At 42.8% G+C, this 17,701-nt stretch overlaps 2 protein-coding genes across 5 annotated transcripts in view; both read left to right on the top strand.

The window, feature by feature from the left end:
- The window catches only part of zeb2a (zinc finger E-box binding homeobox 2a), a 48,107-nt gene extending 34,833 nt beyond the window's left edge, over positions 1 to 13,274 (top strand). Inside the window, exons 3-10 of one of the 2 annotated variants that reach the window (XM_027016908.2) lie at positions 1,216 to 1,434; positions 3,939 to 4,007; positions 5,165 to 5,359; positions 5,682 to 5,896; positions 7,710 to 7,818; positions 8,172 to 10,138; positions 10,529 to 10,709; positions 12,287 to 13,274. In XM_027016908.2, coding sequence (XP_026872709.2) covers positions 1,216 to 1,434; positions 3,939 to 4,007; positions 5,165 to 5,359; positions 5,682 to 5,896; positions 7,710 to 7,818; positions 8,172 to 10,138; positions 10,529 to 10,709; positions 12,287 to 12,885 — 3,554 coding nt within the window. In that variant the 3' untranslated portion in view covers positions 12,886 to 13,274. The remainder of the gene's footprint in view (positions 1 to 1,215; positions 1,435 to 3,938; positions 4,008 to 5,164; positions 5,360 to 5,681; positions 5,897 to 7,709; positions 7,819 to 8,171; positions 10,139 to 10,528; positions 10,710 to 12,286) is intronic. The other variant, XM_027016909.2, reaches the window with a different exon arrangement.
- Positions 13,275 to 15,575: 2,301 nt separating this feature from the next.
- gtdc1 (glycosyltransferase-like domain containing 1) overlaps positions 15,576 to 17,701 on the top strand; it is a 31,746-nt gene continuing 29,620 nt past the window's right edge. For 2 of the 3 annotated variants that reach the window (XM_027016921.2, XM_027016918.2), the window contains exon 1: positions 15,611 to 15,658. The gene's annotated coding sequence lies outside the window, so the exon portion shown is untranslated. Of the gene's footprint in view, positions 15,659 to 17,701 lie in introns of all 3 variants that reach the window. The other variant, XM_027016920.2, reaches the window with a different exon arrangement.

Here is a 17,701-nt window from a genome sequence, read left to right as displayed (position 1 = left end):
CGGTCACACCTCTTAGTAAGAAATCTTTTTGTCCCACACCCCTGAACCCCTCACCCCCTCCCACGTTCCCCTCCGCCCTGCTACCTCTCCCGGCTCTTTGTGGTATTCAGCCGGGGGCCGGCACATTTACGCCCATCCCTCGGACCACGGGATGGTTCCCCTTTTTAATCTGCACCTGTTACGCAGTTGTCCCGTCCCCAGCAAATGCAGCCTGCGCCGATCGGACAAAGATCATATTATGATCGGCTACATGCCGGCTAATCTGCTCCTTCCCTGGCGAATCCTCAGTGAGGGGGGGAGGGGCACGGCCGTCTTTTTTTTTTTTTCCAGCAAAATAAATAAATAAGCCAGTGTGGGTATTTAGTTAAATGAATGGGGTCCTGGGAAGAGATTAGGGAGGGGTTAAGGTAGAGGGGAAGGGGATCTTCCACAACCTGCTTGTTGCCTCCATTAGCGAGCTGGGAATAGGAGCAGGGCCCCGGGAGGAGATCGTCGGGAAGGGTGCGCAGACAGCCAAGGGGGAGTGAGAACCAGAGAGCGGCCTCCACATCAGCAATTAGGTTTCAGATGTGGCGAATAGATCCGCCTCCCCCTCGCTCTCGCTCTCGCCGGCCTGGCAACATGCCCAGGAGATAAGGTGGCAGGCGAGGCTGAGAGAGGGCGCTCTGTTACCCACGCGGGGAACTTCGACTGAACCTAAACACCGTCCCATGGTTCCCATGACGTCAGGGTCCATTTTTGCCACAACGGCCCCCTTGCCTGTTCAATCCCCCCTCTTTTTTTTCCCTTTGTGGGACCCTTAAACACCTAAATGTTTTCTTTTCTGACAAGTGTCAAGTTTTGTTACGGACACTCACTTGCTTAATCATCTAAACATATTAAGAACAAATGGACTACCTAGACTTTGTAGTTCAGAGGTGGTGGAGAGAGAGCTTAAGTATGTTATCTAGGTGGGGTTTTTTTTATTTTAAAACAGAACATGAGAGGAGAGTGATATTATATTCTTGCACACTGTGTCCGACTACCAAATCAGTCACGTTGTTGTGTGCATCAGGTCGGACAGCGATCTGGCCCCAAGGTTGCGTGGGTGCTAGCCCTGCACCAGACATTACTCCCCCCTGGCAAGGTCATGACTGAGCCATGGTGGCCAGGTGCCGTAGGACGACCATCATTGTTGGAGACACTAACTGATTTTCTCTCCCTCTGTCTCCACAGTGCTGAGCTATGAGAGTGTGCTGGACGTCGGCTCCGGTTCTGATGAAGAGGACAGGCTGCCCGGGTCGGAGGGGGAGGGCAGTCCGGTGGGTGTGCCCAGCCGGGAGGCGTCGCCCCGTGTGGCCCATGCCCTGCTCTCCTGCAGGGGGGAGGAGGACAGCGAGAACCATGATGCGGCCGGTCTCCATGTCTGGCACCGTGGTGACCTCAATGGCACAGGTGAAAGCCACACGCTCCTAAAGCCCTTCCTAAGCAAACTTAATAGGGCTTATTATCTCTGCATTGTTGAGGGTTTTATTTGCTGTGAATCCTGCTTTTAATTAAAATTTCTATATGAAATCAGTAGCTAAATTCTCAGCTTACTCTGCCTCTTTGCACCAGTTGCTTATACCTGACTATACATGTTATTATCTTCTTCCCCCACTCTCACAGTTTCGGAAGCCATCAACTTAAATGACGAGATCCGAGTTAGCAAAGCTCGGAAGACAAATTCTTTTAATTAGGAACTGAGCCACGTTCTTTAATGTGAGCCCGCCCTGCTAAGCACTCATTAGGACGTTAAATGACATTTTTAGCATCACGAGACATTAGCCATTCACATGCATAATGTCTCTGCACTTCCATGCCACTCTGACAGTTCAAGCGACAGCTCGTCTGAGCCTCCCAAATTTTTCCTTAAAATGACCGATCCCCAGTGATCAGTCTCAGCTAATGACTTAACCGCATGTGTCACCTTACTCGGAAGAAGGCTCACGTTTCTGGATCGGCATGTGGGCCGTGGGGTTTGGGGAGGGGGCGGTTTGTTTAACTGACTTTCACGCAAATAGATGCTGGACAACGAATGTCACCTAAGCTTTCTGTTATGTCCTAATTAACAGCTCCATATAGAAGCCAATACTGCTATGAAAATACAGAGAGTGCTAGTTAGTGTTAGTTTAGGCTCTGAAACACAGCCAGGATGAACACATTTTAAGTTAAAATTCAGAAGTTAAACAGGGGCTTAGAACCCTTGAAGAATGTCAAGCACCCTGTTGTATATGCTGGCAAATGTAAATGCCACAGAGTGTTGCGTGAATCATCATGCACAGCTATACCTAATCACCAACTTCCTCTTTTTAGGAGACATGTTTGCCAGTAAACAATATCACCTAAGATTTGCAAGTAGTAACAGATGAAAAATTGGCAAATGCCCTCTTAATGTGAAATTCTGTAGAGGATTCCTTACTGTCGGTAGAGTTATTATGCCAGAGTTGAGCCAGTGCAGTGCGCAAAATGACCTATGCACCAACATTAGCAGTACCATGTAAAGATACCTATCACTTCCGTCTGCACCACAATAGAGAAGAGAGTTAAACTGTGGTGCTTGAAATCACACTGATACTTTGCTGGAAAATGAACTGCCACTACCACAAGCAGAACTGAGCTGCAGATATTACGGCCATTATGTCTCGAGGAAAGGGCTTAATGTCTCTAATAGTTCGTACGATATCTTTCTAATAAGGTTTGACGGTAACTTCTGCCATTTTTACCTCAGAGCAAAACTCCCATGATGCTCAGATCTTCATTTAACCCTCAGATATCCTCATAGTAGCTAACACTAATTGCCATTACAACGGAAGCAGTTTAGCTTGTGTACCTCATAGGAGAGCACAGTTCTTTAAATTTGAGTTAGTTCAGGGGAATATCGGTGACTGCTTGAGGCCTTTAAGGTTTATCTATACACTGCAGAAGGAAAATGTTTCACTACCAGTGGTTTTGCTAAGGCAAGACCCCAATTAGCAAATGACTTGTTTGTTCCAAATGTTAAAAGTGAAATGATTCCAAACTGACTGAAGCTTTTGTTCTTTTTGAAATCCAATATATCCCTTCAAGAGCCATTTCTTTTTAAATAGCTCTTCTTAAAAGTTACTTTTGCATGGAATTTGAAAAGACATCTTTCAAGTAGGAAAGAGTAGAAAAAATTAAAAGAGAGAGAGAGAGAGAGAGAGAGAGAGGAAGAAGAGAGAGACTTTCAAAAAGCTCTCAGTTGTCGTACTGAGATAATGAGGAAGGAAATCATGAGCAGTTCAAAAATTAAACAGCACTAATGCTTGGGCGGTGTGTGTATACGCACCCGTGTGTGTGTGTGTGTGTGTGTGTGTGCACACGTGCGTGCATGTGCATTTATACATGTGCGTGTGGAATATGGAGTTGTCTTGTTTTCCTCTTTATTGTGGCAGACATGCTGTAGATCCTACTCTTGTGAGACTTGTGACTGCCGGTAAGAGGTCACGTGAGTGAGAAGAACCAACACAGGGGCTGTAGTATCTACGCCACCTCCCTGGAGACCTTGCACCACTCCTCACTTCAATACCTTGATTTGATTTTCGGCGCCGGGATTACAGAGAAAGGCTGCTCCCTCACTGTGTTCCTTACTCATGTTCTTTAGCTCAAAACATTTTCCCCAGTTTACATCTAAAGGTGTTCATATTCCTAGCTGATGTAGTCTTTGCTCAATGATTTTGATTGTCATCACAAGAGATAAATAAAGCAACATTTCATAATGTCTGCATTTGGTTGTTCTAGGTAGTGGTTATTGAAGATGAAGTGGTTCGATGTTCGTGGTTGATGAAGATTGACATTTTCTAATACTGTTCTCTTTTTTCCTGCTTTTATCTCTGTTTCTCTCTCTCTCTCTCTCTCTCTCTCTCTCTCTCTCTCTCTCTCTGTCTCTCTGTCTCCAGAGGAGAGGAAAGAAGAATACAATTCTCTGAGCCCTGATGTCTCTCTCCATGGTGTTGGAAATGGTACAGGTGAGTCCACATTTAGTTGTTTATTGCTTTTGTGTGTTCGATGCAGTGGACATAAGCAGCACATGCTCTTTGCTCTTTTTTATTTTTTATGTCAAAGATTTGAAAAATATTGAATGCACAACTTTGGCGAATTAGAGATCAAATTATCCATTTATTGGCTCCGTTTATTGATTATGGATTAATTTGTTGCCTTATCATGTTGTTGTAAGATTTGTGACATTTATCCATGTGTGCTGAGCTGAAAGTACACACACAAACACACACTGACACTCACACACAGGGACATGCAATATAATGTTGCCTCACACATGTCAGGAAGAGATGGAAAGTAAACATTTGTAAGTTGAGTGAGAGTGCATAGCAAATCACATTTTGCCACCAAATCAAGTTTGGGGACAAATCAAATTTGTTCTGTCCATGTACTTTCCAACTGGTTTTTCAATGACACAATAAAATTTTCATTTGCTTATTGGAAGGTCCCATTGCTGCTGTAGGTCACTGCTACAACAAACCTGTCATAGGAAGGAAAAAAAGATCCAGGACATTTTCCCATCATTAAAAAAGTTGATTTACCACTTTATGACAGATCCCATGTATATAACCATGTATCACCACAAATCACTTTATCACGCTACACTTTCTATGTACTTTAGTATGTGAAAGGTTGTGCTCCCTTCATGTCTTTTTAAAGCAGTCATATGTTCCAACTATAATTAGTATAATTAGTACTACATCTTATTGTTTATCGGAAAACCCCGTTTTGTGCATTTGTACATAACGCAAGGCTTGTTATTAGATTCGGGTCTGATTTTAAGTATATGATGGGTCATGCAAAGTGAGATCAGTTACCCAAGCAAGCCTAATTGCCAGATAAACCAATTACCCACAATGCTGCAAATGTTTAAAGCCTTTCCCAACATTCACGAGGACATTTGAAGAGTGCTCAGTGATCACCCTGGCTCCTGTTCGTCTTTGAAGTGGCCATTACATCGTAACTTAAATAAATACTTCCGCCTTTAGGTTTTCTAATGGTTTGTTCTCCACTACATCACATTTAGAGCAGTCAGCTTCCTAATGTCCAGATGGGGTTTTTCCACTGACAAGGAAACAGAAACAGGGGGTTAATATATTTTTTCTCCCTCCCTCCCTGCCTGCAGTAAAGGGTATTGATGCCACTTCTGAGTTAGAGAGCTACTTTGCCAAGAGGAAGCTGGAGGGAATTGAAAGCAATGAGGCCAGCATTGCTGAATACCTGCAACGTGGGGACACAGCCATAATATACCCAGAAGACCCGGAGGAGGGCACCAGACTGGGAACTCCAGAAGCCAATGGACAGGATGACAATGATAATGGTGAGGGCTTGCCAAGGACCTTTTCAGGCAAAACAGAATCATCTGCCGGGTATCTTGGCATTGTGTGTCACTGGCAAGGTCTCGCTTATGAGCCCTTATAGAAATCTAGAACTGAAAACGTTCTCAGGGGCATAATCATTTTGCCAAACATCACTTCCCAGGTCTTTTATTTGATTGCACCAGAGGCCTCCATTTACACAATCGATAACTCAAGATCCACATTCTAAATCGCACCCAATAACTAAACATGGCACTCATCTGTATAACACGTGTTAATCATTTCAACCTCTCCCCTCTGCCTCCCCTCCCCTCCCCCACCCAGACCTGGTCCTGAGGGCACCAGATGACTTTGCCCAACTATTGACCTGCCCCTACTGCGACCGGGGCTACAAGCGTCTCACCTCCCTGAAGGAGCACATCAAATATAGGCATGAGAAGAACGAGGAGAGCTTCCCGTGCCCCCTCTGCGGAGACACCTTCGCCTATCGCACACAGCTGGAGCGCCACATGGCCACCCACAAGCCGGCCAGAGACCAGGTGAACACAGGCTTATGCCCTGCCCACTACCACATCCTCACTCCTTATATCTACCCAGCTGGAGGCTTTTGATTGGGTAGGTAGGCTTTCAACTGGGTAGATGTTCTGGAATAATTTTTACATCGTAACTTCGATATATGGAGCCAGAGAAGAACTGGACGAAGGCGAAAAGGTGTTGTGGGACATTAAGAATCCAGTTGTGAACCAAAAAAAAAGGTTATGTGAGGTTAAAAACATTGAAATACAAATCCTGTTTATTTAAACAGAGTGGTTGAACTGAAACATGAAAACACAGAAGGAACAATTGAACTGATCCAAAATCAGTAACAAAGAGCGAACATCTGTTGGTCTCACTGAAGACAAAACTTGCCAAATAAAAGACGCTTGATTACACCACACTGTCTCACTTTATACAGTTGCCCCCTGCATTAATTACTGAGCTTTAAGCTTGTTTCTGGATCCGTGGATTCGTATACAGTGCATACGTCCCTGGAGCCTCCTTAAAGCGCGGCTCTCTCGAACCCTAGCTGCAGCTGTGCACGGTCGTCCTCCCCGGTGTGTCCGCCCACACTCAGGCATGTGTGGGATGTTCTAGCACATTGAGTTCTATAGACGTTCTGCATCAGCTGCTGTTGGAGAGGAATCAAACTCCAAACATGCGCCCATCGCTGACATTAGTTTCGGTCTTTCTCACTGCTCTCGGGGCAGCGCGAAGCCCGTGTGACTAAAACAGCAGTTATATGGGTTGATTTAGAAAAAAAGGGCCTCCTTTGCAGCATTTTTCTTTTAGGTGGAAGGTCTGTTTTTCATGTGGTAAATGAGCTCCCGCGCATTTAATTGGATTCTAACAGGATATCTTGCATTCAGGCTGTAAACTTTGAAGCTCTGAATCACATTGCAAAAGAAGTAAATGGACTACCCAACCTGCCCTCTTATCTGTCTTAATCTCTCCCTCACAAACACACACCTCTCCAGAGTGACTTAAACATGTCCAGATGGCTTTCAGCCTGGTGATCTACCATATCGTAATCCGCAAATGACTTTAAATGTTTGTTTATTTGCTTTCCAGAAATGTTTTCCTGCAAGGCTTTGACTGCAATTGCCCAGGTTTTCCCCTGATAGTTTTACTTTGGGCTTTACAGTGGGTGTAGCATTTACATTTGTGCACACACTTTACAGTATGCAATTCCCTGCAATACTTATGACTACCCTTATCAGATTATGCTCTCCCACAAGCGGTGATCTTTGGAGGAGTGAGTTCTGCTCATTGGTGTGCGTTCTGGCCATCAAACATGCCCTCCTGGACTCCCACACATTTTTCACAGACCTTTGTGCCTGCGAGTAGGGTGCATGAGTGCTGTTGTTTTCATTGTGCATCTGGGGCCCACATTTGAATTTCATATGCAGCAACAGCACCTACATTTATGTCTGAGCTAGTAGATCAAGATTCTGCCTACACTCCCCTCTTTAAATCTAGTTTGCGAATGATTGAATGCTAAAGCGCACTGCTAGTTTGGTCACATGTTTAGAATGCAAAACACTCCAATAATTATCCACATGTAATCAATTACTTTAAGAACGACAGGCTACTTGCATTTTAATTGCAAGCGAGACACTCTGAAATGCACTTTTATTGACACAACTTAATGCAATTACATTAATCCGTAATGGTCCTTAGGTTTTGATCATCTATATTTAGTTTTTCTTTGAACTCTTAACAGCTATGAGTCTCAGCTAGGAAAAAAAATAAGTCCATGGATGTCCTTAAATCTTGTCCTTACAAGATTTGTCTCTATGCTTGTGTTCCTTACAGCCACAGATACTGAATGAAGGGGCTGGCAACCGCAAATTCAAATGCACAGAGTGTGGTAAAGCCTTCAAATACAAGCACCATCTGAAGGAGCACCTCCGTATCCACAGTGGTAAGTAGACAAACATGTCATTGGTCACCATTTTGTGACTCACGATTTAAATCAACAAGACAAATGACCTTGTCTGATCATTTTCCTTGTGAAACGTATGTCACAAGGACTATTGCCTAACTTTCATACTAGTTATGAAGCAATGTGATTAGGTTGGTCTGAGTAATTAATGAATATTTAAAAGGCTAATAGGATTATTATGCAGGAATTATGTACTCATTATAGGCTTGGTTCATATGTCATGTCTAAGTGTGAAGAATAATTAGCGTTCTACATGAAGATAATTTAAATAAGAAACTCAGACATTTTGTATGTATGAGATTGTATTCATTGTTTATTTCTTTACCTTTCAGGTGAGAAACCCTATGAATGTTCTAACTGTAAGAAGCGCTTCTCACACTCTGGTTCCTACAGTTCACACATTAGTAGCAAAAAGTGCATCGGCCTCATCTCTATAAATGGACGGGTACGCCAAGGGGTCGGCAACAAGGCGGGTTCATCGCCCAACTCTGCTGCGTCATCACCAGGCAGCCCTGCCCTGGCTCAGCTCCGGAACAAGCTGGAGAACGGCAGGTCCATAGGCCTCCAGGACCCAGCAGCCCACCCTGACATAAAGGCTGAGCCAATGGAGTTCAATGATTACCGTCTTCTAATGCCATCACAGCAAGAATTTGGAGGATCTGGGGCTTTTATCAATGGTTCTGGTCGTGGAGGGAGCCCCATAGGACTGCACAATTCACCACAGAACCTCCTGCAACATCACCTGGGTATAGGACTGGATTCTCACTCACTGGGCTACCCAAGCTTGCGCAATAACCTGAGTGAGGTTCACCGGGTTCTGCAGATTGTGGACAACACTGTGTGCCGACAGAAGTTGGATGGTAAACCTGAAGAAATCTCCAAGTTGAGGAACTACATGAAGGAGCTGGGCTCCCAGATGGAGGAGCAGAAGTTGGCCCTGGCCTCCCAGGGTGGGTTCCCTGGAGTTGGACACAACAGCCCTACCAAGAGCATCATTGACTACACGCTGGAGAAGGTCAATGAGGCAAAAGCCTGTCTGCAGAGCTTAACTGAAGATTCCAAGAGGCGCACCGTTGACATTAGGAAGGACAAACCTAGTCATCTTGTAGATCCTGGATCTGAAGAGAAGAGCCAGGACAGAGATTCCCCTTTCACATGCCAATACTGCAAGGAGACCTTTCCTGGCCCCATTCCCTTACATCAGCATGAGCGTTACCTTTGCAAGATGAACGAAGAAATCAAAGCAGTCCTGAAACCTAACGAAACCTTACCAACTAGTCGCAGGGGAATGTTTGGCACAGAACAGCAGGCTGTTATGGTTTCTTCTCTGCCAGAGAGGAATGCAACTAGCCCAGTGAACCCCTTTAAAGATCACATGTCGGTACTGAAAGCTTACTTTGCCATGAATACTGAGCCCAGCTCAGAGGAGCTAAGGAAGATTTCCATTGCAGTTGGGCTCCATCAAGAGCTTGTGAAGGAGTTGTATGCACAGTGGAAAGCACAGTCTGTCCATGGCATGTCCAGGAAAAGATCTCCACCCATTGAACGGCGCAGCGGGGACAGCAACCATGGCTTGGTGAGGGAATCAGCTCTTGCCAGATCACCTGCGTCCTTTAGCCAGTACAGTGACTCCACAGCAGAGCTTCAGGGTGCTACCAGTGGTGATGCTGGCCACCGACACTCCAAACACCACCAGTTTACAGGCATCAGACAGACCAATGAAAAGCAGCTTGACTCAGTGGACCACTTGAGAGGCGAGACCCCCTCACCTTTGAATCTCTCCAGCACATCATCAAAAAACTCTCACAGCAGCTCCTATACGCCCAACAGCCTTGCCTCTGAGGATGCCCATGGAGAGCCTCTGGATTTGTCTTTGCCAAAACATCTCTCTAAGACAGACAGGAAGCCCAAGCCGAACGGCCTCAACATAGACCGTAACGGTGATCCCGCTACACGGGACCAGGGAACAGAGCCTCTGGACTTAGCCCACATCAAGAAGGAGTTCAATGGGTCCAACAGCATGGGCAATGAAAGCCAACTGGACAAGAGCTCCAGCCCCATCTTTGGTATCAACCCTTTCACTGCGGGCCCCATGTACACTTCTCTACCACCACACGGGGCATTCCCTCCACCCACTTTCATGTCCCCGGCACAGGCCAGCATCCCAGGCTTGAGGCCTTACCCAGGGCTTGATCCCATGGGCTTCCTTCCACACATGGCATACACATATGCGGCAGGGGCTGCAACCTTTGCTGAGATGCAGCAGCGACGGAAATACCAACGGAAAGCAGGCTTCCAGGTAAAGGAATGCTCCTCATTTAAGCTATATCTGCATAACTTACACAGTTTTAAACTAAATTAAGGTCATGCTGTGAAAACCACACGTCAATTTTTATTTGTAATAATTTTTATGGATGCAGGAAAATCAACTTAACATATATCTATCCACGTATGCACATTGTTAATAACTCATTATAACTACCTTTACTTTGTTACCTGTGTTCTAATGTTAATCTGCTAACAATAACCGGCAATCTGTGAACAAGAAGGCAAAAATCTTCTTACACAGGTTGTAGAGATAAGCTCTGTCCAGACTTAGGATCAAACAGAGGCTAGCCATGCTTCATCCACTGACAGGGGTAGAATGCTATGCTAAACATATTTGATCTAATATCTGTGTCTTGCTCAGGGGGAGCTGCTGGACAGCACAGGGGAATATCTGTCAGGGCTGGAGGACCTGACAGACAGTGAGTCGCTGCTCGCCCGGAAGAAGATTAAGAAGACTGAAAGTGGTATGTACGCGTGTGACTTGTGCGACAAAACATTCCAGAAGACCAGTTCCCTCCTAAGACACAAATATGAACACACAGGTATATCACATTTAGACAATTCTTTTTTTACCTTCACCCCCAAGTTATTCCTTTTTTACCAGGTTGTGTTTTCCTCTTTTTCTTTCATTCTTTGCTTTCTTCTTTTTTTTAACCCCACCTTTTTTCCCCTCATTTTTCATTGATTCATTTGTCCATTGAAAACCCTTGACCAACACTAAAATGTTTCCTTTCTTTTGACAGGCTTAAGGAGATATATGTGATCCAGTGCTTCTTACTTAATCCTTTTTGAACTACCGAATGTTCTGCGTTAAGCAGCGGACATTCAAGGGAATTAATTTTATCCTCGCCTGGTGTTTTTAAGCATCAAAGCAAAGTTAACTGCAGCATATGCTAACTCTTACATTAATATATAGGCGTAAAAAACGCGACTGCGGAACATTAATCAGTGACAGAGATGGAATGCTGTTATTAACAGAGTGTAGCGGAGTGCTAGCATGCCACCGTGAACCAGGTGCATGCGAGCCTAACGCATGCGAAGCACTTCCATGCCGCACTGTAACCTCCCTTTGCGGGGACTCCTCTCTTACACAGGCTTGCATCATACCTCATTCGCATTCCTGCTCAGGAACGCGGGACAAGGAATCTGCTGTCTCGTTTATTTTTGAACTTGACGAGGAAAGGTGGGGTGTGGAGGGGAGGCAGGCGGGTGGAGGGGGAGGGGTCATCTCATGCATGGCAACTATGGAAGGTGTCACAGGCATTCCAGTGCTATCCTTGGCCAAGAATCCCCTACCACCGTTCACACGTTCAAAGATGACTGCATGTGTGCGTGGGATGTGTGTGTCCATATAGCAAATGTGTCACAGCTGAAGTTACTAAATGACTAAATGCTTATCCATTGATTAGACTCTGCCATACTGTATTCCCATGTGCTCACAAGTCATAGTAGATCCTGCTGCAGATCCTAGTTAATGAATACAGTGCAGGGGAGGTGAGATGTCTCTTCCTCCTGAGTCTTCCTCACAGCCTTGCAGGGGATTGGTCTGATATAAGCATTTTTTTAACATGGGGAAATTATGTCATTAAAAAGCACGCTTGGTTCAAAGATGCCGGCCACCTTGATTTCACCTTTGCAGCATGGTGCAATAATCACCTGATCTCTTTGGCTGCATTCAGCACGGTCACAGACGATCTCAGAATAGATCTTTGAGTCATGGCTTCCCCCTTGCCTTCTTATTCTGTTTATGGTATAAAATCTGAAATAAACTCTAGATTTTAGAAGCCATCACAATGTTCATGTTAAAACCAATGTACTGAATTTGTTTGCCATGGCCTTATAAATTATTTAAAGGAGGGTTTATATAAATTAATAGGATAGGTAAAAAATATATTTAGAATTTATGGTTTGAAATATTTATTATTGTGGTGTTATGTTTGTGTGAATCTACAGTGTCAAATTGAGTCTTTTTGGTTTACCTGTAATGCACTGATATCTTCACCCACAGAGTAATATGTGATATTTTGTCATTTGCAGTGTTTGATTTACACATGCTTGATCACCGTGGTAACCTGCCCCCCCCCCCTCTCTCTCTCTCCCTCCCCTTGTGTGTCTGCAGGAAAGCGCCCTCACCAGTGCCAGATCTGCAAGAAAGCATTCAAGCACAAGCACCACCTGATCGAGCACTCGCGGCTGCACTCGGGCGAGAAGCCCTACCAGTGCGACAAGTGCGGCAAGCGCTTCTCCCACTCCGGCTCCTACTCCCAGCACATGAACCACCGCTACTCCTACTGCAAGAGGGAGGCGGAGGAGCGCGAGGCGGCCAAGCAGGAGGGCCACGACGCCAGCGGCCCCCTGGAGCCCACAGAGCTGCTGATGAGGCGGGCCTACCTAAAGGGACTTGGGCCCCTGGGTTTTTCTGACCCAGAGGACCAGGGTGAGGATGTGATACGAGGGAGCACCATTCTGAGAGACGGCACCGAGGGTGGGACCAAAGACATGCAGAAGGCGTACCCGGAAGTGACAGGCAGGCGAGAGGCGGGGTTCGGGGAGGAAGAGGAAATGGAGGAGGAGAGGTTTGAGAGCCGGAGCCCAGACGAAACAGCGAAAGACGAGAAGGATACTGGAGCATCGGGAAGTACGGAGGATGAGAGCTCGGAAGAGAGGAAGTTGGAGGGCAAGATGGACAGAGAGGGGGAAAATGAGGATGCTGATTAACTACTGCATTTTGGATTAAGCTTCCAGCATTCGTTTGTTTGGTTTTTTTTGTTGTTATTGTTCTTTTGTTTCATGCTTGTATTGTTTCCTCCTTCTTTCCTTCTCACTGAGGGACTTTGAGCCAGATTAACTTTTGTGACCACACTGCCGTGAGGCTTGTATTTCGGAGACACAAAGCGTGGAACTCAGACTGGCAACAGCCATGGTCCAAAAGCAGATATTAGACTGGGTGGGACTTTTCAAGAGTTCACATTATGCAAAAACAAACCCGATGATGCTCTTCATTACGACAGAACCGACTAAAAGGTTTCAGAAGTGTACAGAGTGGAGCGTGAAGGCTGTGCAGTGCTTATTGACATAACCCCTGTGTTTTTATTGTGGTCACAGCACAAGCCTGGAAATTGCACTCTGATTATTTACTACATAAAATAATAATAATAATAATAATAATAATAATAATAATAATAATAATAATAATAAAATAATAATAATAATAATAATAATAATAATAATAATAATAATAATAATAATAATTTTTAGAAAAAAGTAAGCATTGCGTATATGTACTTATACTGCTCTTGAAGACGCAGTAGCGTGTCAGTGTTATGTTGTGTCTATCACTTACTGTGATATCCTTGTTTTTACCGTTTCTTTCCTGACCTGCCACCTGCTTATTTTGGATCTCACTATGGCTTTTTATGAAGCATTTTTATCTAAACAACACATGTATGGTTCTTAAACATACAAAGTCTTAAAGTTCGGCTAGGTGGGCTATGGAATTAAGAGCGGCACAGAAGATGAAGGCTCCATTGTGAGATGCTTTGTCCCATACCCTGTGAGTTTTTTCCTTAGAGAAAAGCCTTATATGCAAAACTTTCCCCTGTTTTCTGCAAGTGCCATCCTTGTACAGCGTAAAAAGCAGAGTTAACTCCTGTTCACTTTGCACTTGCTTTAGTATTAAATGAGAATAATCCACCTTGTTGTTTAAATTACCTTCGTCAGTATTAGTATAGCTAGACTTCATAGTTTACATATTTTTGTGCAATTTTCTGTATTTGTTTTTTTTTTTTTTTTAAGACCATCTGTCAGTATTACCTTGGTTTGTTTTGTTTTGTTCAATACAAAATTCAATTATTTTTATTTTAAACTACCATTTTATTTATGTGACTCATTTTATATTTCCTAATTATATTTATTTCATACTGTAGTGTACAGTATTATAGTTCCTCGATATAGATATATTTTAGTAAAATGGATCCTGACAAGTGAATATTGGAGCAAATTTTACATTAAGAGAGCATTTATTGTATCTGGAACAATTACTGTTAATTGTTCTATTTACTTAAAGTACCTGATGAAGGAGATTCTACAATTTGGGAACTTTTGATACAATATTGTGAAAACACTGTATTTTTGACTGAGAAACAAATTCCACTTTCTTCATCTGCTTTTCTTTTGAGCTAAAGAGATGAAGGCTGACTGTGGTTAATGGGATTCTTGAAATGTCTGTTGAAGTATAATTTAATTTTTGATTTGTATTTTCTCTTGGAAATGACCTTGCTCGAATAAATGTAGCCCAATTTAATTTTCAATACCTGTGTCACACTTCACTGAGTATTCCTTTACAGAGATAATTGTAGCAATGCTAAATGACACTATCGGTGTGTAAAAAGAATGGTAATAAAATTTAGTTGAAAGGGACATGCATGTGTGTGTGGGTGTGTGTGTGAACACATGTGTGGTTAATGTGTTCACAACGTTGACTTTCCTGTTACTATGGGCCCATAATGTACATCAACCCCCAACCCACAAAACAGCAGAGCAGCTAGTCATACACTGTACTTTTAATTCTGTCCCATATCATCATTTTTCTTTCCCCTCCAATATAATTTTCAATGCTATTATTTAATTCATTACAACCTTTACCTTTTGATGTGAATTATTTTAGCACATAATCCACCTTATCAAAGTCTTTCTCTGATATCCCCCCATTAGTCTCTTTGAAGTTGAATGATGTCTGGTTGAGCTAAATTAACATCAGCTACAGCCTGTAACTAGCTGTACAGTCTCCTTGTTGGAGGCACAGAAGAATTCCATTAACCATGACCTTGATAATTCTCAATTCACATATTCGTCTATATACAACTTAGTTGTAAATGGACAGTATGGCTTAGGTCAGAAGTATTTCCCATGTGAAGTCTCTCTCTCTCTCTCTCTCTCTCTCTCTCTCTCTCTCTCTCTCTCTCTCTCACTCTCTCTCTCTCTCTCTAATACTCACACACAAAGGCAAACTTAATATAGAAGAACAAACAAAAGAAGAAACTATAATTAATTTTTAAAATGATTTTTCTATATTAATAATAATATTGATAATGCTGATGATAATGACAATAATAATAATAATAATAATAATAATAATAATAATAATAATAAGAAGAAGAAGAAGAAGAAGAAGAAGAAGAAGAAGAATCATCGTTGGTGTTATTTTGAGTAGTAGATTCAGAAAATATTTTGAGTGATACCTTTTATTGGGAACATGAAGGTGGAAAGAATTCTAGGCTACTAAGCCGAGCAAGTGGACTCGCTTTTGTAGGTCCAGATGAGTTCTGCCGGAAACCAAAAGCTCGACGCCGTTCCAGCTTCTGCTCTTCTGACAAGTGTACGGACGGGTGCTGTGATGTCATCACGTACCCACGTGCACTGGAAGACGCCGGTACATTCGGCCAGAGGTAAGTGAACGTAAACAGAGGCGCAAACACGGTGCGGGCTGGAGGTTTGTTTTCTCACAATAAAACACTTCAGTTGTAGAATGTTGTTGCAGCCGGATCACTTAACGCCAAAAAGGCCTCGGGTTTGGCAGTTCGTATATTTGCAAAATAGATTTTACCGGAGCCATTTCTACTCTGATAGATAACCAAGGTTATCTGTCTAATGTAGCTAGCTTAGTTTAGCTAACTATTTATCTTATCTGGCTTAGCTAGTTAACTAAACTAGCTCATTTCCAAAGAAAACATCGTTGTCTGAGCCTGTATTGCACATAAATTAGCTAAATGTATCGCGGTCGTGCTCTTTTGGGGTTTTTGTACAAACTTTGTTGAGCTTTTCGCATATCTGACAGCGAAAACTAGCTAGCATACCCATCTCTTCTACCTTTTAGCTACCTAGCTGTATATCTGTTAGCTGGCTTGCCGCTAGCTAGCCCATTTCACTCAGGGCTAAGCAGGAAAGTGTAGCTAGATAATCAGCCCCAGCTATTAAACTAGAGGCTGTAACACTTGCACATTAGCTAGCTAGCAGTATTCAATACCAGAAAGAGATGGATTAGAAAACGAATTAAACCGAATTAGAATGTGGAGTATTGGATACCTTCAGTCTATAAGAAGTTGGAAGAAAATTAATTGGACAAAGATTTAACTTTATTTACCTCGTTGTGGATTCTTAAGGCTGTACCTGAGATTGACGACATTCAATGAAATGTTTTATTATTAGTATTATTAAAACTGGCATGGTATATTTCAGTATGCAAGTTCAAAGAGGGAATGAACATGTGCTTTGCTCGCAATGAGTCAGATATTCGCAGTTGAAACGGAGAATGTGACTTTTTAAGTCATAAAGATGAACAGCTCCGAATGTTATATAGCCGAGACGATATTAAATGCGTGTTATGATCTAGATCTAGAATGTAGTGTGGGTGGCTGGCGGGGGGTTATTTTCTGTGATCATAGAAGAAATCCATTGTGACGGGAAGAGAATTAAGGAACATAAATATTTTATGGTTTTTGTAAATACGAAAATGTGGTATAAAAGCTTCCATTGGTCTGTGTGCTAATTCCTTTGTATTATTTTAAAATTTATATATGTTATCTTGTTACTTGACTGGACTTGATCAAAGCCAATCATGTATTGCCACTTTTGCACTGCATACAATGTTGCAGAGTTTGTGGTTAGTCTAAATCCAGTCCATAGTTTGTGAAGTCATAAGAGGGATTTTAAAGATTCACTATTCAGAATGTCCAAAATCAAGAAATTGCATGCAACTTGCTGTTTTGTATGGCAATTTTGGTGTTCTATTTTATGCCCGTTCATGGGCTAGATTTGCAGAGTTTGAACAGACTTTGACATGGGTCTCTCTGAGTGCCTTGATATAATCTATAAAAATCTGTTAGCCACAAAAAACAAGGGCTATTGCAAACTAGGATCATCACCTTTTATAGCCTGAAATTTTGGTTTATTTAAATTCAGGCATATTTGAAGAGTTTATTTATCAAAACCCTTATTTATTCTTACAGAACTTCACATTATTTGTCCAACACGATTCCACAAATTCATGACTTGATCACAGCTTTGAGCTTTTCACATATATGCATTTCTTATTCAATTGTCTGTAAGCGATCAGTTTGACATGGAGATAAGTGTAATCCTTTGTACTTGGTAAAACAAGGATCAAATGAATGTTTTATTTTTCCGATTGTTGGTAGTCTTTGTTCTCTGTTAGTTTACTACGTTCATTCTATATAATACCTGTCACACTTAAAGGTGGATAGGCTCAATCAGATTAGATCTCTTAATTTAACCTGCATGGCTGTATACATCTGCTGTTCTGCTGCCTTCATTGGTTTCTGTCAGATGAGTGTGCAGTGATTAGCATATAAGCTTTACCATGTAATTACAGCCCAGCATCCTTTCACCGGCTCCTTTAATGATTAACGTTAGCACAAAGCCTCTGAAGTCGTGAACGAGAACACGACTCCTTATATTAAAAGAGGAAAAAGTCACTTTTCAGACACTCCACTTGGTTTGGAGCCTTAATCCGTGG

The sequence above is a fragment of the Electrophorus electricus genome, chromosome 25, assembly GCF_013358815.1.
Source record: "Electrophorus electricus isolate fEleEle1 chromosome 25, fEleEle1.pri, whole genome shotgun sequence".
Taxonomy (NCBI): Eukaryota; Metazoa; Chordata; class Actinopteri; order Gymnotiformes; family Gymnotidae; genus Electrophorus; species Electrophorus electricus.
This window is presented reverse-complemented; position numbering and strand designations above follow the sequence as displayed.